This window comes from Ursus arctos, unplaced genomic scaffold (assembly GCF_023065955.2).
Source record: "Ursus arctos isolate Adak ecotype North America unplaced genomic scaffold, UrsArc2.0 scaffold_26, whole genome shotgun sequence".
In the NCBI taxonomy this organism is placed as follows: domain Eukaryota; kingdom Metazoa; phylum Chordata; class Mammalia; order Carnivora; family Ursidae; genus Ursus; species Ursus arctos.
In genome coordinates, this window is record NW_026622941.1 from 43,810,111 (window position 1) to 43,838,037 (window position 27,927).

The 27,927-nt window shown below is 45.7% G+C and overlaps 1 protein-coding gene across 4 annotated transcripts; it reads right to left on the reverse strand.

Moving 5' to 3' along the window:
- On the reverse strand, window positions 1–26,377 carry TESPA1 (thymocyte expressed, positive selection associated 1). 4 transcript variants are annotated; one of them, XM_057303307.1, is made up of 12 exons: window positions 26,221–26,365; window positions 25,554–25,817; window positions 23,688–23,831; window positions 23,282–23,433; window positions 16,156–16,370; window positions 15,130–15,172; window positions 8,895–8,944; window positions 8,262–8,315; window positions 7,475–7,511; window positions 7,108–7,206; window positions 4,922–5,130; window positions 1–3,034 (listed from the first exon to the last, which is right to left on the reverse strand). In XM_057303307.1, the coding sequence occupies exons 5-12, from the start codon at window positions 16,316–16,318 to the stop codon at window positions 2,076–2,078; spliced, it is 1,614 nt and encodes a 537-aa protein (XP_057159290.1). In that variant the 5' UTR covers window positions 16,319–16,370; window positions 23,282–23,433; window positions 23,688–23,831; window positions 25,554–25,817; window positions 26,221–26,365; the 3' UTR covers window positions 1–2,075. The 4 variants fall into 4 exon arrangements, with proteins under 4 accessions (XP_057159290.1, XP_057159289.1, XP_057159291.1 ...); XM_057303306.1 differs by lacking the exon at window positions 23,688–23,831; XM_057303308.1 differs by lacking the exons at window positions 23,282–23,433; window positions 23,688–23,831.
- Window positions 26,378–27,927: the final 1,550 nt, after the last annotated feature.

Sequence of the window (27,927 nt, forward strand, 5' to 3'; positions counted from 1 at the left end):
TTTCTACTATCTTAGAAAATTTATTTGTTTATTTGTTTGTTTGTTTATTCATTCATTTATTCCTGATGCCATCTTCTCTCTGGTACTAGAGGGTAGGTGGTAAAAACTACAGGAGCCTCATTTATACTTAGTTTAACAAGTCTTTAGTAAAAATATTCAGAGGCATAAGGGATATCTCTGATACAGTTAATGCTCAAAACTCATATCAAAAGGAAAGACATTTTAGCTTCAGTAACCACCTATGTGAGATTCCCTGTCCTTCCCCGAGGGAAGGAGAGCTATAGACATCAGACCCTCGCTGCAGGAAGGAACTCAGAGCCTAAGGGAGCATAGCTGCGAGACACCCGGGGTCTTCCCCATGCGGCGAGTGGGCTGATCAGAATGTGGGCTGATTAGGATTCCCCTTGAGCAGGAGCTGGGATGAAGCTCTTTATGGCTGGTTGTCACCTGTTAAAAAACCATAGCAGCTGCTTCTCGAACTTCAACATGCAAGCAAATCACCTAAGGATCTTGATAAAATACTTTAAATCCGGGATGGGATCTGAGATGCCACATTTCTCACAGAATCCCAAGTGATGCTACTGCTGCCGGCCCGCAGACTACAGTCTGAAGGTCATGCATTTCTAGAACTCGAACGTTCTCAGGTGCTGATCGCCAGACCAGCAGCATCAGCGTCACCTGGGAACTTGTTAGAAATGCAGCTTCTTGGGCCCTGTCCAGAGCTTCTCAATCAGAAACTCTGGGATTTGGGGCCCAGACACCTGCATTTTATTTAACAAGCCCTCCAGGTGAGGCTAAAATCTGAGAATCACTGATCTAGACAAGTGTCTAACCAGCCATAATAGAATCACCCAAGGAGCTTAAAAACAAACAAACAAAAAATCAGGCACTGATTTCCATGCCATATCAATGAAATCAGAATCACAGGATGTGGGACCCTTCCTTGTGGGTATTTTAAAAAAATTCTTTCTGGGCAATTATAATATGTTGCCAGTTTTGAGAATCACTGCCTGGAGGAGGGCGGGAGAGAGAGAGAGAGAGAGAGAAAGGAAAGAGAGACCCACTTACTTCTTGAGTCTTTGCCAGCAAAAGTCTAGTACAGGTGGGGGTGTCTGGGACTGTTGGGCCCGCAGCTCTCGTCCTCCTCACTGTGGCTTTGCACCTGTAACCAAGATCCCAGCGGAACTCGGAGCCAGTGGGGAAAGGTGTCGGATGGCAGGTGGCCGTAGGGGAAAGAGGCTGAGTGTACTTGAGAGACTCGGCTTCTTCTGCGGTGGCAGGAATGCGGTGGTGAGGAAGGCAGCGGCTGAGGCCCCGCTCTATGTCCAATGAGAGCTGGCGTACATGCAAATCATCACAGCCAGGATCTGAGAGCTTTTCCAAGAGAGCTCAGCACTGGATGGCAGTACTGTCTAGAGTCCCAGGCAAGAGGAGTCTTGAGTTCTCAGAGTCCACAGGATGAGGAGTTGGTGGACCGACAGGTCGTGCCCGCCCGGATCCTGCGCTGCCCCTTCTAGAACATGCTCGGTTACACAGGATACCCAGATACGCTGTTCGGATGCCCCCGAGTCTGTTTCAGGGACTTGCACTGGTCTCGCCTGGTGTCTGTCGTCTTCAAGGGTCGGCCTCTCTACTAGGGTGTGCACCCCCAGGCAGGAGCGATGACCAGAGGATGTGTGGGTGGAGGGTGTGTAGCTTCTGGACATGCAGGCCAGGTGCTCGCACATCTATGTGCAAAGCCTCGTACGGGCCTGGGAAGAGCAGGGGACAGGCCAGAGCTGGGAGTGGCTCTGCCCGCACGGCCGTGTTCTAGCACAGAAGTCCAAAGAGTCTGAGAGTATTAGCTTTGAACCTGGACTTCTAGGTGTTTATGGTTACATGTGTATTAAGGTAGCAGACAGCATATTCTATTTAATAGTGTTTAGCTTAGTGTATCACCACCCTCTGTTTATACCCTGGGGTGGATCCCACAAATGAATGAGCCAGGTGTGCGTGATGAGGAACTTCCGTGAGGATCAGAGAGGATGAGGAATTAGAAAAGCCCCGAAAACCTGGATGCTCTTCGGGAACCAAGCCTATTTATCCTTTTTCTTCTCTACGAACATGTTCCCCAAAGTTTCTGAATGTAATTCAAGAATTGGTATATCTGGTGAGGACAGGGGGCCTGGAGTCCCTTTACTGAAAGGCAAGAATCCAGGACCTTGCTCTGCCGGCCTCTCTCTTGCCCCCAACCCGCTCACCTCCTCCAAGACACAAGTGTCCTGCAGCTGCTGGGCTGGAGATGGGTGCAGCGCTGGTTGCTCCTGACTCTGCTGGATGACGGACAGGTCCAGTGACTTAACTGTCTTGCTCGTGGGATTCTTCTGAAACAAGCTCTTTCTTGCTCTGCTCTTTCTTTTCCAGGAAGTCTCATCTTTGGCCAAATGGACTTCCTTATTGGTGGCCTGTAGACCCCACAGCTGTCTCTTCATCTGTGCGGGGTCTGTGCTCCGCTGTAGATCTGCTCTGGGCAGAGAGTGTGTGCAACAGGTTGTCTCTGGTTTAGGATCCAGAGTTTGCGATGGTGCTTGCATTGTGGACATCCCCTGCTGTGTTTCCTCTTTGGGGCAAAGGGCACATGGACCAGAAGTGGGCAACTTTGGATCCTTGATGAGGGGCACAGGATCTTCCTCTGAGCCTGGCCCAAGCCCAGGGTCTTGCTGCAAGACAAGCTTCTCTCCTCTCACTCTGTCCATCACTTCCCTCACCACTTGGTCCAAACTGTTCCTTTTGGGGATATTCTGGGGTGGTGACAGCCGATCTCGGGGGCTCGTATACAGACACATCTTGGAGATGGCTTTCCGGAGGCGCTCCCTGGGGGAGTGAGGTTCAGGTTCTGGAGCCAGGATCCTGATGGATGGCACATCGCTTGGGTTGTAATTCCAGAACATGTGGGATGGTGTGAACTTCTGGACAGGTGTCTTAGACACATAGGAGTAGAGACAGAAGAAGGCATCAGCAGTGACAGCCAGTGTTTGCACCTGCTTAAACCTGCCTGGGCACAAGGGTTGAAGATGGTGAATCTGGGGGTCATCAGCATACAGATGTCTCTTGTATCTCTTCCGTCAATAGCCTTCCTAAGGCTCAAAATTCAGAAAGAAGATGCTATTTTCCCCACCAATGTTTCTCCCACTTAGATTTCTCACACCCAGGATCCCCTTTCTTGACTTTCTTGACTTCTTGACTCCCTATCCTGAATAGATATTTTCCTTCGTCCAAAAATTAATTCTATATGGGACGAGGAACTTTCCTATATCTTGATTTCACATATCTTTTCTGCTGTCAGTATATTCTAAACAAAGGCTTTGATTGTTGTTTGCTTTGGATGACAAACATGGACACAAAAGGGCAAAACCCACCTCATTTTCTTAGCAACAGAAACTTAGGATTCTAGAAGGCTTTGGAGCAGCAACAAATTGGAATAATGGCAATTACTAACCAATGGACTAGGATGCAGAAATTTTGATGTCTTTTTTTTTTTTAAGTAAACTCTCTGGCCGACGTGGGGCTCGCACCACGACGTCATCATTTTATTAGACCTTGCTTCACACAGTGTGGTCACTAGTCCAGGAGCATTGGCTTTGCTTAGGAACTTGAAATAAATGGAGAATCTCTGACTGTATCTCAAGCATGTTAACAATATCATTTGGGATTTCATATGCACATCCATGTTTGAAAAGCACTGTGATAAGCCACACATCTCTTAAACTGTAAGCTTCCAAAAGGCTGAAGAATCCTGTCCCTCGGGGCACCTGGGTGGCTTAGTCGTTAAGTGTCTGCCTTCCGCTCAGGGCGTGATCCCAGGGTCCTGGGATCAAGCCCCGCATCAGGCTCCCTGCTCTGTTGCGAGCCTGCTTCTTCCTCTCCCACTCCCCCTGCTTGTGTTCCCTCTCTCGCTGGCTGTCTCTTGCTTGTCAAATAAATAAATAAAATCTTAAAAAAAAGAAAAAAAGAATCCTGTTTCTCTTGTCTCGTCTGTTCTTCCAGAATTTAACACCTAATTATGTACCTGGCACATAAAATAAATTCAATCAATTCTACTCTAATTTTAGTGTGTATAAGAATCATCTAAGTTTGTGAAAATACTCCAACCCAAAGTCCTTGTTGCAGCAGGTAGAGCTCAGGAGCGTGGTTTTACCAAGGTTATTTCAAGTTGAATCCGATGAAGAGAATCTAAAACAACACTGTCAGAAACACAACCAGGTTGGGGGTGTAGCAGAACGTAATTGGAAACATATTCTAACATGTAGAATCAAATAGAGTCTTTCATGCCTCATCCAGCTAGAGAAACCCTCTCATATCTTTCCTTAGTGTGAAATCAGGACCACTTAAATCATCGTTTCCCTGGATATGGTCTAAGGATTATACATGAGAACCTTATTTAAAATAAAGTCTCGTGAGCCTTTCTCTCTGTGGGAAAAAACCTACGAATATGAATGTTTTATAAAGTTCCCAGACAATTTAACGTATTTAACTTTGAGAACTTTGAGAACATTGCCCTGAAAGAAATGACTTTAATACAGGGACTGTACAAAAACAGACAAACAAACAAAACAGTGGCTGTAAATGGGGAACATTCTATTGTTCCAACTGAGAAATAAAGACAGGGGTAAGATTTAAAGACACTGTTCTCATTTGATTCCATGAAAGGAGAGAAGGCCTAAGAAAGCAACAGTGATATGAGGTCTCTTGATGACTATTTCTTTAAGAGGAAGAAGCAGACATCAAAGTTCTCCATCGTCACTGAAAACAGTGTGCCAGGACATAGACAGAGGAGACAAAGGGTGGAGTGAAACTGTCCAAGAGAAAGTAGGATCTGGAGCCACTGATCCCTGTCGTGAATGGCAGAGAAGTAGAGCAATGGGTCCATGGGAACACTCACTGGCCAGCATGAGGCAAGGGTCCTCCATCTCAATCCTCCGCACCTGGGCCTTCAGGAAGAGCTGGAAGTCGATGCCTCTGGCCTGAGAGGGGGTGGTGAAAAATCGGGCAGGAATCCGCGAAGTGTCCTTGTGGTCCTCTTGGCCAAAGCCCAGACTGAAGAGGACATCCTCTGCGTCTTCTTGCACCTTGTCCAGAATCTCAGAGATGCTGAAAAGAGGGAGTTTGGTGAATAGGGGCAACTTCGAGTGACAGGGTCATCCAGAGTATTCAATAAACGTGTCAGGAGACTGACCTGCATTTCTGATCATTTCTTTACCTTCCATTCTGACTTTGAGAAAAGCTTTCACTTCTGTGAACTACATTTTTTCGTCTGCAACGTGGGAATTACAATCCAGCGCTGGTTTAAAATGGAATTAGATTCTATTGCAGTACTTTATTATTATTTTTTTAATATTTTATTTCTTTATTGAGAGAGTGAGAGAGACAGAGCAAGTGAGAGTACGAAGAGGGGGAGAGGTAGAGAGAGAAGCAGACTCCCAGCTGAGCAGGGAGCCCGACTCGGGGCTTGATCCCAGGACCCCGCGATCGTGACCTGAGCCGGAGGCAGACCCTTCACTGACTGAGCCACCCGGGTGCCCCTACTGCAGTACTTTAAACACCGTTACAGATGAATGAGAATTTGCTATAAGAGGGATCTGAAAAACCCGAAGCATTCTAGATTTAAAGAAATCCTGTGGTTGTGTTATTAAGCGGTCGTTTCCCACCTGCACACACTGTGGTTTGGCTGGCTCTTGCCAAGGGCTTTGCAGCTTGCTCCCAGCTCCGCCTCACGGTTGTGTGGGACAGCGAGGCAGGAAGTATGTCAGAAACACAAAACTCTTTTTTATTCTTACCCCGAGGGTAAAAATGAACCAATGTAGGTATGCTCAGAATTCTGAGAGGTAGACTCCTCTGTAGCAGTATTTTCAGGACAGAAGCCCTGCATTAGGAAGATCAAGTTCTCTGTCTCTCTCAGAATGGCACTCACATGTGTCTACACCCAAATCCGGGTACCAGCAAGCTGGTGACACGCGAGCTCAGTAACTACCCGTTGCACAGACGTAAGGCGTGGGGATGAAAGTGCAGGATGGGGGATATGGCAGTGACACTGTAATAACATTGCGTGTGACAGATGGTGACGACCCTTATTGCGGTGAGCACAGCATACGATTGTATACAATTGTCGAATCACTATGTTGTACACCTGAAACGAATATAACATTGCATGTCAAGTATACGTCAATAAAAACGTGCAGATATCAGAGTCTCATCTCCAGAGATTCTGACGTAATTGAAGTGGGGTGCAGCCAGGGCTGCGGCTTGGTGGGGGCAAATCACTACGGGTAGTTACATGGCTAATAAATCTGAGAACCGGGTCTCAAATTCAAACTTTGAACCAAATTCCAAATACTTTTTTTTTTTTTAAAGATTTTATTTATTTGACAGAGAGAGACAGCCAGCGAGAGAGGGAACACAGCAGGGGGAGTGGGAGAGGAAGAAGCAGGCTCCCAGCGGAGGAGCCTGATGTGGGGCTCGATCCCGGAACGCCGGGATCACACCCTGAACCAAAGGCAGAAGCCTAACGACTGAGCCACCCAGGCGCCCCCCAAATACTTCTTCTTATACCGCATTAGTTCCCACCACTTTCCGTCTTGTTTTGGAGTTATTTGTGTGTGCCTTTCGTCCACCCTATTAGATTGTTGAACTCCTGGGGGCAAGCACTTTGCTTCAACTTTTCCAATTCCACATAGTAATGCCTGGCCTGCATTACGGGATACAAAATGGCCCTAGTGAATTAATATCTTGTTGTTTCATTTCATTCAATCAACAAATCAATCAATCAATCAATACCTTCATTGACTATTGATTGAGCACTTACTGTAAGTCCAGGGACTGTGATGAGCCCCTTGCTACACCTCCTGGGGTCCAAGGTCACCTCCCTTTACAGAGCACCCAGCTCTAAGCAGTAGGTCCCTCTGCATCCCCCAGTGTTCTTGAAGCAAATATGGTCATACGTCTCGAGTACGTGAGTGCATAAAACCTCCAGTAAGAGAGCCCAGAAAAAACGGGCAATGGTCCCTGGCTCCATTCTCTTCTGCCTCTCCTCTTCCCCACCCTTACACCCCTGCCAAACCCAGGACCTACCTTGAACTAGTCCTGTTGGTGCCACCAGTCATGCTGCTGGAAGCCAAGCTGCAGCCGAGATCGAGGAGCTGGCAGGGCCGGGCTGTGTCCAGGAAACTCCTGCAGGGATCGGAGAAGATGTCTACTAAGCTTGTAAGCAGTCCTCACCCTGGGTCTAAGACACGTTCTGCTGGGCATATTGACTCCCTGCTGGGTACCGTCTACCGTCTACTGGGAAAACCCAGTCTAGGGGCTCATTCCTAGTTGGAAAATCTCACTCTCTCCTGTGACCCTTGAGCTGGTCATTTTCATCTCTTTGCTCTGACACCTCCAGCAGTTCACTAGCTCCTAAAGAAGACACCATTCCGTCTGGGGACCTAACACTTACCTGGAGAAGACTTTGCCATTGGTGGCCAACAGTGTGGCTGGACAAGGAACAGAAAGGCAAAGAGAAAGTTAGAAGGGAAAATGAAAATCACCTAAGCTGCTTCTCGGAGCGTAACACCAGCCCCCTTCACTCCCCTCTGCCACTACCACAGGCTACCTGAACCCCATGAACTCTGCTCTTTGTGGGAGGATCTCAAGTTCATCAGGCATAGACCTGGAGGGGGCAGGTGTGGCAGGAACAAGTGGGCCTGAGCCTCTGGACTTACACACCATGACTGGTGTTGAAGCAAGAGTTTCTCTGTCCTGAGGAGGAGAACACCATTCAGCCCTCCAGGCTAGTGTTCTCGGCCCACAGCCTGAGTCTCCACAGGTCCAGGAGACACTGGCAGTTTGCTATATCTCCATCCTTTATTCAAGCTCTTCTCTCCTTCAGCGTGGTCTCCTGCTTACTCCCAGGGTTCAGGCTGCTTTGGGTTTCCTATACGGACAACAGTTTCACAGCTGTCTGGGCAGCCAATGTTATGGTGATTTTATATGTTGTCTCCCCAGGGGCCACATGAGAGCCCTAGTGATGGACGGGCGGGTGTCATGTCAGGCTGGTGAGGAAGTTTTTCTGGGCACATGAAGCTGTATGAACTTTACATTAGATCATGACGAGACTGCTCTTTCCCTTCAGGTAAGACCCCAGGGAATGGATTGCTTCTTTCTACAGTTCCCTTTCCTTTTACCCCGAATTCATCTCGTTCAGCCTCTTCCTGATTCCAACATCAGAGGGCTGTGCCACTTACCCTCTGCTCCTAAGGTCAAGTCATCTTCAAAGCTGGTTCCATGGCTGAGGCACCCTGTCAAATAAGGCACAGATCACAGAAAATAGGCTTACACACACACACACACACACACACACACACACCTGTATGTATGAATATCTATAACCACGTAATCATGTCAGACATCACGTGTGCAGAACTTTCCCCAGCTCTACACACCCTACCTCAGAAATCACGTTCATGTTTTGATTCAGAAAGACATAAGCAATCACCTACAATTACCCTGTGCCCTATGTCATATAGTCGCGTACACAGTCCTGTGTCAGATAGTGAGCACATGGGGTGTGGACTCACACACGTCTTTTAAAGCTCTTTCCCCACGGCAGCGGTGGTCAACCGCTAACAGAAGATAATCTTCGAGGGCTAGTCAGCCTGTCAGCTCTGAGCGAACGTTCACTCCATCTTCTGGACCACCTGCACTGCCTTGTGACCACTCATAGGTGTTTTGCAGACAGTTAAAAGGCAGTCAGCATTCTTATGCCTGCATATGCCCACGTATGTGCATAAAGACACACACACACACGCACACTCACACACACAGCCATGTCACTATCCACGTAGAACAACAGAAGAAAGAACAGAGCCTGTACTCACCATTGTAGCTCGACTGTCCACTTTCCTCAAAAAACCCTTCTTCAGAGTATCTGAGGATTAGAAATAATCTTACAGGTTGCAATCACTACGTTTTCCAAAGAGCTCCTCCTCAAATGTGTCCCACAAGTTCACATAATTTTCGGGTGAGATTCAGCAGTATTTAATTGCTTTTACGTTGCAGCAAACCAAGAGTAGTTACTTGACAAGTTCCCTGAGGAGGCCAGGGGAAGTGGGACCGGAGCGCACTGGGTTTTGTGCTGCCCGGGGCTGCGTTGTGCGTACACGTGTCCGCACTGTAGGGGGGCTGCCATTGCACCGACCACACTGCGCACAGTCAGCTCGGCGAGCAGCAAGTCCGCCGGTGCTTGGGCAGATAGGAAAGACAGAACAGACACAAAACCGGAGAAATACATTGATACGAGCAGGGGTTTGGGGGCCATCACAAATACTGATATTTCTCAGCTTGGAGGGGGTCAGCTCAGCTCCCCCACCTTCTTCCTTTCCTCTGAGCCAGGGTCTTGCTGATGACCGTATCTCTCAGGAAGCAGCAGAAACTGCATCTTGGTTACAGATTTTAATTTTACATTTTAAGATAGGGCCTTATCAAACTTGTTACCGTCTCCACAAGAGGAACAGACAGACATCAGCATCCATGATGGCAAGAAACAACACAGTTTTACAAGCAGGGAAGAATTCTGTGTGTAAAGCAAGTGAGCAGAACAGTCTATGAAAAGTGGTGACCCCGGACCAGAGCGCCCGGCTGGCATTCCTGCTTCCTGGCTGCTGTTCTGGTCTCAGATAGTACGCAGAGGGACCTGGAGGCCTAGCTGTGATCATTATCTAAGCCCACTTCAAGGACTAATGCGTTATGGGCTTTATAGAGTTCATTTTCCTGAAAGTTTTTAAAGGGAAGTTGCACATGAGGCTTTGAATGTAATCTCAGTATGTAATCACTCAATGAAATGTTTAGTAATAGCGACGGGTTTCCTAATTGAACATCTGTAGATCAGGCTGTGTTTAAGTTTTACAAAATAAATCACTGCATGTGTAGACATCTTTTATTGATGCCTTTCTTTCAATAATGAAACATCAACCATGTTTTCCAAAATCTGGACTTTTATGTCTTCATGAAAAAAAACCCCTGTACATCAAGGTACATTACAACATGTGACACGATACCCAAGCTAATTAAGAAGGGGTAACTCTACTAATGTTAACTAGAACCATGAATGTGTACTTCTTTTGCTAACAGATAATTACAGAAAAATGTATTTTAAGATAATATCACAAACATAAATGTTAGTTTATATACCATTACAAATATCAGTATAAATTTATATTTGCTATTACTCCAAAAAGTCCTAACTTATATATTCAACTATCAGAATACTGAGATTTACTCTTGCTTTAATGCTTGGGCTGCAGCTACACGTTAATGCAAGGGCCAAAGCCTACTGTTATTATAACTACAACTAATACACAGTAGTGTTCCACTGTCTACACTCAATGGAAATGCCTGTATTCGTTCACTAAAAGAAATAATATTCATAATAATCCAGAACCGGGAGACACCAAGTATGTATTGTGAAATGGATAAATTGTATGATAAATATACAATTTACTGCTTCACAGCAATAAAAGAGAATGACCCGTCCCTGCGTGTGAAACCACGGGCGAACATCAAAACATAATGCTCAGTAAAAGAAACAGACGTACAACACTACACACTGAGAGAGGTACGAACTTCCAGGTATAAAAAAACAGGTTACAGGGATGAAAAGTACAGCTTCGGGAATATAGTCAATAGTACTGTAAAGACTTTGTCTGGTGACAGATAGTGAGCATTTCATCACGTAGACAGCTGTGGAATCGCTGTGCTGTACACCTGCAACTAATATAATATTGTAGCCAAGTAAACTTCAACAAAAAATTGGAATAAAAATACTACAGCACCTATTGTATGATTCTATTTACATCAAGCTTAAAAAGTGCAAAATGTTTCTATGATGTTATAAGTCAGGGTTTTGTTTACCCTTGGAAGCAGGCTAGTGAATGGAGGGAGACCTTCCAGAAGGAGACTTCTGGAATGCTGGCCATGTCCTGCTTCAGGTTTTGTGGTTGTATGTATCCTCTTTGAGAAAATTCATGGGGCTCTATATTTAATACTTGCTTATTTTTCAGTAAGTGTTTTATTTTTCAATATAACTAATATGGCTATTATTTTAACAGCTTTGTTGAGGTAAAACTGCCATGCGAAGAAGTATACCGTGTTACGGGATTGGACATATGCGAACACCCGTGGTACCGTTGCCAGTTAAGGTCACAACATCCAGCATCTCCCAGAATCTCCTTTTTTCCCTTAGACTTTTCTCCCCCTGAGGTGAGAACATTTAACATGAGAGCTACCCTCAACAAGTTCTGAAGTGCGCAAACTGCATCGTCAACCCCAGGCACCGTGTCGTACAGAACTGACCCACCCAGCGGACCTGAAACTTCTACCTGTTGAGTTGTCCTACAGGTACAGTAAAAAGAAAAACGCCATTGATATGTATGCTGTACTTCAATAAAATTTACGTTAAAAAATACCACTGATAGGGGCGCCTGGGAGACTCAGTCGGTTAAGTGTCCGACTTTTGATTTTGGCTCAGGTCATGATCTCAGGGTCGTGAGATCAGATCGAGCCCCCCTTCCAGCTCCGTGCTCACCTGGGAGTCTGCTTGAGTTTCTCCCTCTCCCTCTGCCCCTCCCCCACTCATTCTCTCTGTCTCTCTCAAATAAATAAATAAACCTTTAAAAAAATGAAGGAAAGCTTCCTTCTGAAATTAAAAAAAAAATACCTCTGATAAAATTTCTGGTTTGTCCAAACAAAACCCAGTACTCTTCACTAGACACCAGTCTTTGTTGGGTGTTCGTCCTGCGTTTCTCTTCTCTAGTTGTGCCCCGGCAGGCATGCGCGTATTCTTTATCTGAGGACCCGCCTGGGAGGAGCTCTGGGACCGTGGGCTGTGTGTGTGGAATCTACCCCAGAAGCGCGGACATGCGCCTGAATCTACTGATCAAACTGACATTGATTGAAAACTTCATGCCATCACCCAAGTCCCAGGCCTTTCATGGGTTATTGCTTAGGACATAAAATGATGACTAGGGACCAGATCTATGGCTGTTCGTCTGTCTCCATCTTCCACTGAAAGATCCCCTAGCATCACTTCAAGTCTGTGACAGAAGAGCCAGGGAACTGCCCCTCCTGTATACCAAATTCAGAAACAAAAGGAGGAAGGAGGATCAGATTGTGAGAAGGATGTGACTATTTTCAGCTTCTTCCAGCAATTTCCATGGATTTTGCCTGCAGAGATTTAAGCTAAGTCCACACAGATGATTTTGGGGCTCCTAACCCTACCTCCAATGATTCACGAGCAACACATTCATGTCCTAGAAACCCCCCTGAGAGCCGTAAGAGGAGGAAGCAAAAGGACAGGCATAGTGAGTAAAGGTATACATGATCTTGGGGCGCCTGGGTGGCTCAGTCATTAAGCGTCTGCCTTCGGCTCAGGGCATGATCCCGGATTTCTGGGATCGAGCCCCACATCGGGCTCCTCCGCTGGGAGCCTGCTTCTTCTTCTCCCACTCCCCCTGCTGTGTTCCCTCTCTTGCTGGCTGTCTCTCTCTGTCAAATGAATAAATAAAATCTTAAAAAAAAAAAAAAAGTATACGTGATCTTGACCTGCAGCAGGAGGGCCTGCCACTAGCTTCAGTACACTGAGAGACACCGACCCTCAGTCACCAGGAAGCTGGTGGGCTTTCTTGGACAGCTTGTTAGAAAGCAAAGCTGTCTCGATATTAGAGGATATCTGTTTGGCATTGGAAAGAAAATGGAAGCTATACAGTCTTGAAGTAAAAGTTGAAAAGGGCCTCCCAGGCACCTGTCAACAGAGTGGACAGGTGTCCAGTGAATGCAGGTTCCTGTTCATCTTCTTTCCTGTGGTCTTGACAGCCCAAGAACTGACTCAGAACGGCCTGTCTGCAATGCCTTTCCCCCTCTTCTTCATCGTCTATTATTACAATCCAGTGATCTCGACCATCAACCATCATCAAATTTTTCTGATTTTCCCATATAACAAAAAAGTTTACATATATATTAGGGAGAAATATTTATATATATAATATATTATATATATTTGTTATTATATATATATATTTGTTATTTGTTATATATATTATATATATTTGTTATATTATATATTATATATTTTATGTTATATATTTATTACATATTTATTTATATATTTATAATATAATATAATATAATATAATATAATATAATATAATATAATATATATGGGAGAAAATTGGAAATACTTTATGAACCTAAATTCCCCCTGCAGAGACAAAGGTGTGTTAAGAGACTTTCCTGTGGGCTTTTCAAAGTGTAAATATTAACATTTTTTCAACACATAGAAAGGGATAGAAAATGCGACAGACACCCCTGCACTTGCCACCCCGTTTTCACACATGTAAATGTTTTGTCATTTTCGTTTCTGATCCCTGTGAATAAAAATATAAAAATAATACTAAAAATATAACTGAAGTCTCATTTTACTCCCATTCTCTCCTATTTTTTTCCTTCGCAGACGTAGCTGTGTTTGTCACTTCTGGACGTGCTTTTCCCAGAAATAACGAGATTTAGACAGACAGATGCTAAGTCTGTAGGCAGAGCTCTTCTAAAGTGGCCAAAGCCCCTACACTATAAACCTCCCTGCCCATGTTTTAGTACCGGGCAGACAACCCCTGTGCACATATTACACCGTTTAAACCCCACAAGAAACTCTGAGATGTTGTGATCCTAAGTCTCCACTTCATAGGCGGGGAGTCTGAGAGAGAAGGCGTTTGGGCTGTTTTCCTACAGTCGCTTACACAGAGAGTTGGCACAAGTGTCCGCCCAGCTCTCTGAGCCTGTGCACTCGCCAGACCACTTTTTCAGCACATGTTTTGGTGTAGAATCTAAGTGGGGAAACGTAATCTCTGGGGTCTACAATCTTGTGTTTCTGTGAATTTTTTCTTTTCAGCTGGAATGTAGTAAGTTTGAAGTCAAGGAGCATATTTTAAACTCCTTGGCCCCCTTCTAAGCCATTTAGACACTCAGACATCAGCAAAGGCACTGGCCACCATTACTGATGTAAACTGACTCAAGCGTAGTTAATGATGGAAGGACGTTAGCTGACTGGTTCTCCTGTAGGTATCGGGTGAGGCACTGCAAATCCTAGGCTAGTTGGGACGCACCAAAACGTGCAAACATTCCTATTCCCACCATCCGTTCGCTTCCTGAACTCTGAGGCCCCTTCTCAGACTGCGAAGTCAATGCCTTGTGAACCAGGTTAGGACGACAAGGACAAGTATGTTTTGCAAACCCACAAAAACACAGAATAAATCCTTCCTGGCATTACGTTCTGGGGCAGAGTTGAAATAAACAACCTTAGATGATTCAGTGCTATTTATTTCCTACCAAATAAACACGGATGGGTTTATTTATGAGTTCATGGATGAGTTCAGATTAAAGGCTATATAAAGTTTGAAACATTCCTGGAGGGGAAAGAAGGAGGGGAACAGGCAAGAGTCATAAATTCTCAGAATTATCACACAAATGATCAGGCTTAAATAGGGCACAGAAGCTTTCCCTCTGTGTCTGGGTAGACTGACCCTAAAATGGTGCTGATGGGGTGTGGGGCCTCATATTTTCGTGTTTCTGAGGAGGGAGGTACTGCGTTTTGCCTTGAAGTAACTGTTCCAGTTCTCCACTGCTTTGGATAACTGAGGTAAACCCTTAGCCCATCGTCCTGTGTTGTGATCATAGGAGCAACGAGGTTTCCAACTCCTCTACTGTTACACAGTGTAAGACTCCAGTCTGAAGGAGGAGTGATGGAATAGGGTTCTGCAACTCAGCCCAGACAGTCCCCAGAGCTGCAGATTTCCATCCCTCTGGGCTTAGACCACATCCAGCCTGGATTTCCAGATATTCACCTACTTTCATCTCAGCCCAGAGTTAAGCTTCATTTACAGCCCAGGCCCAGTGCCCACACTCAACCCAAACCCTTATAATCTGCCCCCACCCCCACCTTTTCAACCTCGCTTCTAATCGTTAGGCCCAAATCAAACCGATTCCCCTCTCTGTTCCCAAGAGTCGGTGCCTGCAGGCGTATCCAACACCAGCACGCTCACTGCCAGGGCCTCCAGCTCTTACCCGCACTCCTGCAGCCAGTCTTCAATCTTGTGGATTGGGTTCCCTGGAAATGTCAGAGGTCGGATCACTGCGAGAGCTGAAGGGGGTCAGACTACCTCCCTGCAACCCACCTCGTTCCGCGAGTGTACCCTTCTGGGAGCCACGTCATAAGACTTCCCCCCATACACTTTTCTTTAAGACATGAGAAGAATACACCCGTGTATAAAAATAGTGGCTGCTGCTTCTCTCTCTGCCTCCCGCCCCCTTCCTCCCAGAACCTGGAAAATGCCCAGGATGGCAGGCCCACTGCTCCCTTCTCCCCAAGATTTGGGAACAGAGGTGGATCCTTCTCCTTAAAGTAAAATAAAAAATAAATAAAAAGGAAAACAACAACAACAAAATCACAATCTTGTGTTCGTGCTTTTGTGTTTTTGGCCAGATAAGCAAGGATGGGTTTATATATATAAGGGTTTTTTCTTTTCTTTCTTCTTTCTTTCTTTCTTTCTTTCTTTCTTTCTTTCTTTCTTTCTTTCTTTCTTTCTTTCTTCTTTCTTTTAACTTTTGTGTTTGTAGTCTCATTCGAACCTCAAAGAAGCTCTGAGAGGCACGGATGAAAAGTACTACTGCGACTTCGGTTGCTCCCACTGCCGCAAGACAAATACGCGTCTGAGGGGTAAGGGACCTTCCAAAGGTCGCACAGCTCGCCAGCAGCACGTTTGCAGCCAGAGTCCAGGCGCCCAAACTGAGCGTTACTTTTTGGACAGACCAACTAAAAACACCCCAATGTGTTCAAGAGAACCCTGACCTCAGGCCCTTACAGACAGCTTCTAGGGATGATGCAAAAATGTACTTTATTTTTCCTAATCTTATGCTTATCTCTCTCCCCCATCATTTACATTTTGTATTACTTTACTCTTCCTTAAACGCATTAAACCCATCAAAACGGAGCCTCCCTGAAGCCGAGCCTCAACTGTGGACGCTCAGCAGACCCGTGCGTGCTGGCACGTTTTCCCTGGCACGAGGTCGTGTTGTCTAACTGCTGCTTACCTTCCTGGAAAACATCATCCAGGCTGGAAGGCTCAGGATCAGAGACATCTCGCAGGGCAGCCGCGGCCTCCTCCTCCAGGACCTGGGTCTGCCAGTGGCGGCTCTGCCGGAGCCAGGCCCGCCGTTTCTCCCAGGAGGTGGGGCTCAGCACAGAGCCCTCCATGGCCCCAGGTCAGACTTCAGGGCCTCCCGCCACAGGAATGCCGTTCTAAGAGCTGAAATACAGCGATCACCCCCTTGTGCTCTGTCCAGAAACCACCCCAGGGCTGCCCCCACATCTTTCCACTCAGCATGAAGGAGCATAATCCCTCTGCCCCTTCTGGAAGGGGGAGGACTTGTCCAGCCCTTCCTCTGTCCCCCCAACCCCCACCCCGCACCCCTCTCCCCTCCATGCTCTGACACATACCAGGGCAAGTGTTTCAAATCAGCAAATCTCAGAACTTCAAATATCTTATGATTTAAGGGATATTGAGAAAGTTCTTCTAACTTAAAGAATTGCTATGTCTCACGATGCTGGCGTACTGTCTTAGAAAACAGCTTTCTTTAATCCTCAAGAATGTTGTCTTTCAGACTCTTCCACTAAAATTAGAAGATCTTTAAATCAGCAATTGATAAAATTCACTCGATTTGGGCTTCGTAAAGATATAGGAAGAATTTCCAGATCTCAAACGTGCCACAGCCAGGGTGTCAGTCCAACTACAGTCATTCTGAGTCTGTCGTTTGCTTTGTTTTGTTTCCTGTATATATAGGGGTCCACATAATATTTCTTTTGGAAAAAAAAAATCCCATAATACAAACAACAGGGAGACGTTGCCTTATGCAATGTGCAGCCACGACCTTCAGGATCATTCCTTTCTAATTTGTCAGCGTGGGTTTCTGCACTGCTAGGAGTTAGCTCCTCAGTTCGTCCATACATTTATATTTCATTTAACACGGCCCACTCAACATCTCTGTGTTCTTCCAAAAGATACATTCTGATGGCACTAGCCACTTATTCAAAGGGGGGGGGGAGAATCTTGTCTGAATAGACCTTAAAAAGCCTTGAGGCTAATGTGCATTCATCGGCTGATGCTCGGTCCTCCTGCCTCTCCCCCACCTGCCACACTCAACCCGCTTACAGTGGCCATGGGAGCCGGACCAGTGCTCTTCACCGGCTCACCCTCTGCTCCCCGGAGCTGCCCTGGACAGCTCCGTCCTCATAGCAATGCTTTTAATTGTCGGAGTAAGGGAAAGCAAGAAGAAAAAAAATAAGAAGAGTGCCGGTGTCCAGGGACTTCTATTCTTCAAAGACTAAACTAGCTATTTTTGAAAAGGCCGTCCTGAACCTACAGTGCCTTCCTAGGGCAATAAAATTGTTTTGGATGCCTCTGCTTGCTACAGACAGAACATAGCCAGAGAAGAACAGCACATAGTTACTGTTACTTGGATCTAAATTCTTCCACTTCGGGTCCAGCCCACTGCCTAATCTTCTCCAAGGAGAGACAGCAGTTGGCGCTCTGAGACGTTGTAAACCCTGAGCACCTGGTTCTTTGTCCACTGTCTGGGCCTTTTAAGGGCAATTAAATGAATAAATTCAGCTAGTGAGGCGGGAAAACCACAAAGAGGGGCAGAGAAACTTGTCCTTCAATCAGAGCTCTTGCGAGGTGATAAAAGAGAGGATGAAACAGCCACTAGAAAGAACTTAGGAAATCTAAAAGGCCTTGATCAGGGTTTATTTACCTAGTTCTGCACCTTCCAAATATAGAATAGGTTGGTGTCGGTTGGTCCAGAGAAGAAAACGTCAAAGGCTGACTTGCCTACTGTCTTTAACGCCCAGAGTAAATGGACCTCATCTAAATCAGAATTCTTCAGCTCACGAAAAAGGACTTTGTTGGTAATGAGGGGAATTTAAAAGGAAGGCAGGAGGGCAGGAAGAAAGAAGGGAAGGAAGAGGGGAAGGAAAGAAAGAAAGGAGGAAAGAAGGAAAGAAGGAGGACGTGACTCCTGCGCTTCACTTTGCCGCTCTGCTAGTGGTACGACCTTGGAAAATTCAATCTTTCTCTGGTCTCAGTTTCTCAACTGGGACGTTATGCGCTACAATTTGATGCTTCTGGTACCGTAAGCTCCCGGGTGTGCCGTTCTATAGCTGAGCCCCCACAGTGCCCAGTGCCGTGCCAGAATCTTGCTAATTGAGATGGTAGATAGTTATCTCTACTTGGGTTTCGACATCCTCTGTGATACGAATCTATTCTACCTTCGCCTCACATCTTTGAAACTATGTTGCGCACATATAGGCTAATTTCCCCTTTGCCCCTGAAAATGCTCATCTCCTTTAAACCCTGTGCTTTCCTCCTGTTCTTTTCCCTCTCCATCCTCTTGACCCTTGGCCTTTGACACACCGCACTTGCAAAGCCCAGCTCTTAGCTAACCTTCTTCGTGAAGCCAGGCCTGGCTCCTACAGCCCACAGTGGCCACTTTCACTGATTTCCTTCTCTGCTTGATCTTTTTTTCTTCTTAGTCCTTATCACTAACATACTTTATATTTTAGTTGTAAATCTAATCGATGGTTTGCTCTTCTGATTGGAATATCAGCTCCATGAGGACAGGGGTTTTGTCTGCGTTATTCCTTGTTCGCTGCGGTATCCCTAATGCCTAAAACAGAAACACACTCATTGTAGTTGCTTTGTAAATACTGATTCTCTAAACGGATGAATATTCAGGAGACTCAGAATATTCAGGAACCCACTGCCTTCCAGATGCACCATAAACACATGTAGGGAGAGCAGTTTTTGAAACTGTTAACAAGTAATCTGTGACTGTGTGTTACCAAGCATGAAACAATGTTTCATGCAGCAAGCTAGAGAAAAGAGATGAATTTGAAGGTTATCCTAAGATTTATTTCTGCTCTAGGAGTTCTTATAATTATGACCAGACATTGTATTTTCTTAACTATTCCTATTTGCTGTTCTGTCCCATGCGCAAAGGTTTTACTCAATGCAAATACCTAAAGGAAAAAGCCTATGGAAACAGAATGCTCAACGCCTAAGAATTCCAAAGAAGGGTTTATAAATAAATGGCTATTATGGTTATGGCAACAAAAAGGCAGGACGAGTTAAGGACTCTACCGCCCACTGAGAATGGCAGCCATTTTCTAAGCAATGTGGGTGAGAATGGAATAATTTCTTCCCTTAGGAAAGCAACATGGTTCTGAAAGAAAAGATGCAAGGCACATCTCCGCTAATCTTCTCAACTGTGGCGGACTGGACATGGGCCCAGGGAATTGGACAAGTTCGTTTCCCCCCAGTCTCTGCCGCAGAGACCTGTTCATGGTGTTATGTGGGAACAAGATGAGCACAGGGATATTATGAGGGAGGGACGAGTAGAACTGTCTGGTCAGAGATCGCAGGAGGAAGCTGTGCTGCTGAGAGATAAGAAACTGGTATCCTCTGTGGGAATCTGGAGGAAGTGGCAAATGGTATCAGGCAAGAACATCAGTAGTGACGGCGTTAGAAAGAATTGCAGGATGGGTGCACGCAGATGGCAACTTTGAGGGTCTTGGGGCTCCTTGTGATAGAGAGAGAAGGGCCTGGACACAGTTCCTTCAGGTAAGCACACAGACACATACACCCATATGTACAACAGACTTGGGAGCAGTGAAAAGAGTAGTGACCGGGAATCAGGGTAGACGTGGGCATTCTTTCAACCTTTTGGTCCAATTCATGGACTTCTGGCATGTCAGTTAGGTTTCCTCCTTGGGCAGGGGTTTCACCCTCTTGAAAATGAATTGGTGGGAGTCAGTGTTGTACAAATTTGCCTTCAATGCCAATGCCTCTGAATGTACTCTAGTCGAGTCTGAAATATCTGTATGGATAATGCCTGCAAAAGAAAATGCTTTGGTACGGTGTTCCCCAGAAGCGTTAGGAAACGGTCCCGCGGCCCAGAGACACTGACTTATGAGGTGCTTGCACTTCCAACTTCCGTGGACTCAGGAAAGCGCTGAGTCTTGAACGGGGGAGGCCCAGAAGGAGCCCAAAGGAGTGTGATTGTGTTAGGCATTGCTCACTGAGCTCCAGCACTGTTTGAACACTTCCGCTATTTTTCTTCAGCTTATGCAATTTCATCCACCTCCCCTCTATCCAGACAAATTCTGTCTACACTTTGAAGGCCTGTTCAAGTCATCTCTTTTCTTCCCCACCTCTGGCAACCAGCACATATGCTCACACCACATGCGGCAAGAGGCAAGAGGTCACCTGTCTCGTCATCACGCCCCCTTCCTTGTAACCCCTCCCCCAAGCCCCATCTCGGGACCCAGCAGGGTACCTGCAGTAGGAGGGGCTCAGCAAACACTGTACGTGCATAGAGCGAGAACCCTACCGGTGCTGAAGAGCTATCCTCATTCAGCACATGCCTGTGGGACAGGGGCTCCCGACTCGCCACAGGGGCTCAAACCCTAATGTACGTATACTTTTATACCTTGTCGCGAAAGGGAAAGAGGCTTGGGGCAAAGTCACGCTGATCTTTTGCTGATGGAACATAGGGGTCACACAAGTCTGACAGAATTTTATAAAGCTTAAACTATCAAATTGTTCTCTATTTAAAAAATATTTTCCCGGAGTCTTCCATGCAAAGTTTCCGCTCCTTGGTCAGAAGCTCCTTCTGGAATCTGAGGACCATCTTTCGTGATGCTGGTTTATTGTATTTAATCTAACCCTGTGAGGAAGGAAGCCCTAGCCTGCTGGTATTTTTTTCTCTGATGTTCCTACTAACTGACCGCCCCCCAACCCAGAAAACTCCACACTGACTCTATTGCTATTTGCCTGGATCACTCTTTAAATGCCTTCTTTTCCCTTCTGCTCTCATTTCCAGCCCTTCGTCCTTTCCTCTTTCCTACATCTCTCTAGAGGTTCACTCCCTAAGTATTTCTCCGCAATCTGGCCAATGTTCTGGAATCTGACTTCAACAAATAGAGCAGGAGGGAATTCTCTTTGTTTCAAGGATGTTATAGAAATTTCAGCTGACAGGATCAAAGTTAGACAAAGAAGATTTGGGCGTTAAGAGCTTTGAAAGGAGTGTCTTCTAGCAAAAATCATCAGCAGAAGCAGCAAGAGTAGTAGCAGGGGGAGACCTCTACGGGTCTGTCATTGTTACTGGACCGAGTGCACCATATACCGCCAGTCCGTGTCCTAAGGGAAGTAGCCAGAGAGTTCCCGTATATTGATATGGGCCAGTCACAGTGATAGGTGCTAAAATCACTGGGATTACAGAGTACCATTATATTTATCCATGAAACCTTCCTGTAAACTATCTCACTTAATCCTGACAATCACCTTTGCGCTAACTACGGCTACGTGAAGCTCAGGAACACAGGTGACTTATCCAGGGTCATATATTCAGGATCTTGTAATGTGGAGAACTAGACTCAGGTTGGTCTGACTCTAATTGTATGGTCTTTCCATCAATTACAGAACAAGAAAATAACCTAATATTTCCACCCAAGTATCAGTGTACGTGTAATTTGGGATAAAAGAAAGGAGAAACTATTTCAGTAAATTCTCCATTTTACATGCTACATAAACTCTCTCCACTTCATAGCATCTTATGTAAGAGGCAGCATAAACCCAAATTAATTTGCTCTTGGCTTTGTGACAATCTTAGGGAAGGAAATGTTGCTTTGTTTGGTTATTAGCATAATTCTCCTTCTTAAGTCCAACTAGATTATGAAGCAGTTTTGCCTTTGTCAGGCTCACAGCAGCAAGGGTCCAACTAGGTTCTAGTTGAGAGGAGAAAGTCTGCCTGGGATTCCACATTGCTTTCAGATTGTTGGGCCATTCAGAACACTTAAGGATGGTTTTAGAGCAGCACTGACCAATCATAGGTGACACCAGTCACAGCCCTGTAGCTGGGTCCTACAAGTCTATGGCATTGAGTTTCTGGTGCCAGTCTGGGGAACCTTGTGGGAAGAGCTGGGATAGTTGGGTTAGTCATGGGCACTCAGTGGGCTTGGGGCAATTGATATTTATCATAACTTGGTATGGAAATATTTTAACCATCATTATGGGTCTACCGATTTGTACCTGTCAAATATCAGTTCTGCTCACAGGTGTCTCATGGGGATATTTTTCAGGGGCCCAGTAAGGATGGCCAACTCTCGAGAAGGAAAACTGTAGAAAGAGCAAGGGCCTTGGGATCAGAGTTAGCCTTGTTTGGAATCACGGTTCTATCTACTTACTGCATATGTGTCCTTGCTAAAGTCACCTGCCCCCTAAACCTAAGTTTCTTCATATGTAAAACAGGTAACACACAACTTGTTGGGCTACTGGGGGTTAATATCAGGTAATGGATGTTAAGTCCCTCTTATATTAAGGAAGTGCTTAATAAACGATAGCAATTATTATTATTAGTTTTCCCTCAGTCTAAGCCATTCACTAAAGTCAGAACACGCTCAGGAATAAGAAGGAAGAAGGAGTGAGCAGCAGGGTATAATAGCGGATGTAAAATCCAGATGGAGGAGATTATGCTAAGTGAAATAAGTCAAGCAGAGAAAGACAATTATCACATGATTTCTCTCATCTATGGAACATAAGAACTAGGAAGATCGGTAGGGGAAGAAAGGGATAAAGAAAGGGGTGGTAATCAGAAGGGGGAATGAAACATGAGAGACTATGGACTCTGAGAAACAAACTGAGGGCTTCAGAGGGGAGGGGGGTGGGGAATGGGATAGACCGGTGATGGGTAGTAAGGAGGGCACGTATTGCATGGTGCACTGGGTGTTATACGCAACTAATGAATCATCGAACTTTACATCGGAAACCGGGGATGTACTGCATGGTGACTAACATAATATAATAAAAAAACATTAAAATTAAAAAAATAATAATAAAGTAAAATCCAGATGGGGAAAGAGGGACACAGCTGCTGGGCAGAGATAAAACATAAACTGTAAGTAGTTCCTTCCTTCTTCCTTCATGCCCAGACGGACCTGAGAGATCATCTAATGCTGGTCAGTCATTTTGAAAAAGAGAAAGGGCGGCAGGGGGAGAAAGTGAGAAGAGAGAGAGAGAAGGAGAGAGAGGGAGAGGGAGAGAGAAGGGGAGGATTATCTGAAATCACATAGACTATTAAGGTTATGAATGGGACTGAAACTCACAAGATCTGAGCCCCAGGTCTCTGCTTTTTCCTTTACACCACAGCGCCTTCCTCATGCCCCTGTAGTTTCCACTCTGGGCCTCCTCCCGGGAACATGTATCAGACAGACCTCTCTTCTCTTCTGTCTGTACTGTGCCTACACCCAAGCAGGGCCTGTAAACGGGGAATGAGAGTGAAAACAAGCGTGGGAGGAGAGAAGAAGGAAACAGAGTTTCCATGATGGGGCCCACAAGACCTTCTGCATCTTATCCCCATTTACAGCCAAGATATGCACATATCAGCTCCATTGCAAAGGGCTGTGGGAAACCCCAGGACCGCCATTTTGCTGCAGATGGGACAACCTCCACCTCAAGCCAGGTTGACTGCACCCCATTCGGCACACACCCCAACCTGCAAAATGTTCTCACATTCCTTCATAGATAGGAAATACATTCCTAATTTCTAGTTCTCGTCCATGTCACTGCAGTCGGGAAGATCTTCAGAACAAAAATTCCCCTGAGCCTAGCATTGGAGCATTCCGAGACTCCTATGGTCTAAAGCAGCCGTTCAATCTATTTCAGGGAAAAAAGGGGGATGTTATTTGATAAACAATATGAAGAAAAATTCCAATGAATGAATATAACTATTTTACCCTCCGCTCTTACCCTCTCTCTCCCATAAATAATTTCAGCTGAAAAATACTGAAAGAAGACCATCTAAAACCTCTTTCTCTCTCCTTCCTTTTCTTCCCTATGCCCACCTCCGCGGTGTGAATGAGTTTTATGGGAGCCTCATAAAGTGCCATGGGAAACATTAAAGGTATACATTTGGAAAAGAGTAATCCTGTGCTCTCAGTGTTGGGAGGCATGGAATTTTTTTCACCTGGATGGGCTACAAAGACAGCAGGGCGAAGAAACATACGTTTAACCTGTCCTGGTTTGCAGATGGCCTGGTCTGGAGACAGGAGTGAGCGTGAGCAGATTTCTTAGCTCTGTGACTCCATGTCTTCAATTTTTCAGTCCTGTTTCCATGGGAATGCAGTTCTTTCCCTCATGTGCTCATTTTAATTCTCCCCTCTTTTTCTTTCACAATGATCTACACCCTCTCTTCTCTGAATCTGTGTTTAGGCCTTTCTTTCTTTTTCTTTTTTTTTTAAATTTTTTTATTGTATTATGCTACTCACCATACAGTACATCCCTAGTTTTTGATGTAAAGTTCCATGACTCATTGTTTGCGTATAACACCCAGTGCTCCATGCGATATGTGCCCTCCTTAATACCCATCACCAGCCTATCCCAATCTCCTACCCCCCTCCCCTCTGAAGCCCTCAGTTTGTTTCTGCATTGGGCTTGGGTGTGGGCAGGGTACAAAGTACTGTGGGTACTAGAATAACCACTTTGGTTTTGTCCTTTCAGTGGAAAGCAGAATAGTTGCCAGTTATCAAGTGGTGTAAGTGTCTGATCTTTTTCCCTTACTGTAGCCCAGGGTGGACCCATGAGTCATGGTCTAAGGCGGGACCAAACTTCCTCTCCATTCTCTATTAGAAGCCCTGAACTAAAAATGACTGTGTTGATTCCCAGGGCTGCTACGTAATGCTTAATCCCAGGGCTCCATCCTCCTTTCAGGGGCCAGGGGAGTTATGAGAAACAGCTGTGAGTAGGGCTGTAAAGAGTTTCTAAACTCCCCGCGGTGCCCGTGAATAAGAAATCATTTGTTAGGTCTCTTTCTATCTCTCTTGCTACATCTTCTGCTTGTTATCTCTGATGATATTCTAGTAGAGATAGATAATAAACCTGGCCTACCCTCCTCCTAGTACTGCTTCCCGTTACAGGAGAATCATACCAGATCTTCAGCTCCAATCACTCAAGCCCAACACCCGGCAATCTGCAGCTCAGACACATAAGCTGAAAGCCTCCCACCTCCAACTTCCTACCCTCAGCACCTGCTACATACTGTCTCAAAAGTCCTCTCTCCTAGACAGGCAGCCACTTGTGGTAGAGTCACTGGTACTTATAAATGCTCATGATCTTATCAAACCATTTCTGGGGGGCTCTTTTATCTTGTCGCTGTTCTGTGTAGGGGACCCGCCTCTTCTCCACCCACTGGAAAGCTCAGCAGCATAGCAGGGGCCTGGGAAAACCCCAGTGTGGACCATCTTTCCACTCCTCTACCTTCCCCAAAAGTCATGTAGGTGGTGACATGCTGAGCCCGGCTGCCAGTAAGACAAGGGATGCTGGAGGGGCACAGACCCTCCCCCACCCGAGATGACGTAAGTCATTAAGTGGTCAACATACCCCTCCATCCTCCTCTGAGATGTACAGCCTGAGAGACAACCCCCACAGATGGTTATCACTCTTGAGCCTTCCAGTGAAGCTGGCCTGGCACCGTCCAGCGTGTGACTTCTCCCTCCTATCGACGCCCAGCCTGTCTTGCTGTAGCTTATCTCCTGGCCAGCTTTCTCCTGCAGCTTCGGAGGACAGTAGTCCCCCCACACAAAGCAGCACCGGTTTAGGCGGGGTCTTTCCACTAGTTCACAGTTACAAGCACGAGAATGGGACCTGCAGGGAAGTGAGAAACTTGTCTCCTTGAGAATCTTTCAAAGTTAGAATCGGCTTGAAATTACAGCACAAGGGAGTATAGCAAGACACAGAGAGGAACTTCCCACATGAGAAAGGTGAAACATTCCTAAATAGTAATTCGGACCATCCGAAGAACCCATGGTTTGTGGCCCTAAATAGAGTACCTCTCCTGTAATTGGAAGAAGAAGAAAAAAAAGTAAAGTGTCCTTTCTATTCCAAGAGGCACAGTGATGAATTTTTTAAGATTGAAGTCAGGGATGTGGGAGATTTTCTCCTGATTTTTCCCTTTTCTTGGCAACCTGATTTCTCTCCTGTTTCCTCTATCTCCCGGCACTGTCCCAAATCAGTATAGTCTTAAAATCGAGGTGGAAATTATACTCACAGGTCTGCAGGCAGAGAGCAGAGTTTGAGGCAGAGCAGTTAGCAAAGTCGGGCCAAGCCCTTCCCAGGTATCGGGGTCTGAGTGAGGACAATGACAAAATATCATATTGCATGTTGTACCTTTCTCTCTGTCCTCATTAAACTGCTGTTGCCAGCTCAGAAAGGGGAAGCGGAAATGAGAACACACGCACACACACACACACACACACACATGCACACACACACACACACACACACACATGCGTAGTCCCCGCCTCCTACCCCAGCCACATCCTTTGCTGTAGCTCAGGAGACTGAAGAACAAAAGACCTGAAGTCACTGAGCTCACCAGTAAGGAGCCCTTCCTGTCAGAGGGCTGCCTTGGCCTTTGTGAAACAAGAGATCTTTTCCTATTAAGGGAAAGGTACAACCCATTGAACAAGGCGTGTGTAGGAGTCTTCCTACCATGTTACTGGAATCTCGTGACTGCGATAGAGCTTTCTGTCCCCAGGAGGAGGGGTGTCTAAAAGTTATCTCACATTCATCTGAGAAAATGCCTATCGCACTTGAGACAGCTCTGAGCCACAACTGATCAGTTTGCATAATTCTTTCACACTCTGGTAAATTCTCTAGGTGCTTATTTTCAAATACTGTGTGCCATCGTGGACAATTTCTTTTGGGGTTGACTTATTAGCCCTTTGTTTTTATGTTCAAACCACTTTAAAGTCTTTTTCTTCCTTCCTTCCTTCCTTCCTTCCTTCCTTCCTTCCTTCCTTCCTTCCTTCCTTTCTTTTCTTTTCTTCCTTCCTTCCTAAACAAAAAAATAAATAAATTATTGCTTTTTCAAGGACCTTTTAAAGCTGAATTTTTAAAACTCGGTCACAACCTGGAGATGTCTCCAATGTATTGGCTTTCAGTTCCAAGAAGCTTTCTTAAACTCTGAAAGGTTTTCCCCAACCTTCAACCACTGTCACCCCTGGCTAGCATTCAGCACTGGTGACCAGCTGTCTCCCCACTTTTCCAACACCTGCCAAGACTGCGCCCTCCCTCGCTCTCCATTTGATGCCCTCCGTTCCAGCTGTCTCTCATCCCTCTCTCTCAAACCTATTCTGTTCCCTTCCTTGTAGCATTTATTTACAAATATTTATCACAATATTCGTGCACAACGCACACCTCGAATGTTCTGAATGAGACAGGTTTCCACATATCCATTCTTTTCTTTCTAATTGTATGGCTGTACCTACACTTGGGTCTCTTTTCACCACGTCCCCGAATTCCATTCCAATTGCCAGTGGGACGACTTCACTGGTTATCCACAGTGTAGCTGTAGTGTGGTGGAGAGAAGCCTACATAAAATTCCTGCTCAGCAGATGAAGTGCTCTAAATATTATTTTCCTCAAGGACAATATTAGCAAAATAATAATTCTCTGTTTTTCTTTCAAATATGTACACACACACACACACACACACACACAGCATGTATTTACACGTGGGGATGAAAACGTCTGACCGTTTCCCAGTACATAGTAGGTGCTTTTTTTGGAGAATTCCTTCAAAGTCCACAAGTGAAAAAAACCAAACTCAGCATTCTCATGGTCTCTTTATCACTATTCTTTTCTGTACAAATTAACTACAAAAACTATAGTAGGGGCACCTGGGTGGCTCAGTCGGTTGAGCTTCTGACTCTTGGTTCAGGCTCAGTCACCGTGAGATCGAGCCCTGCGTTGGG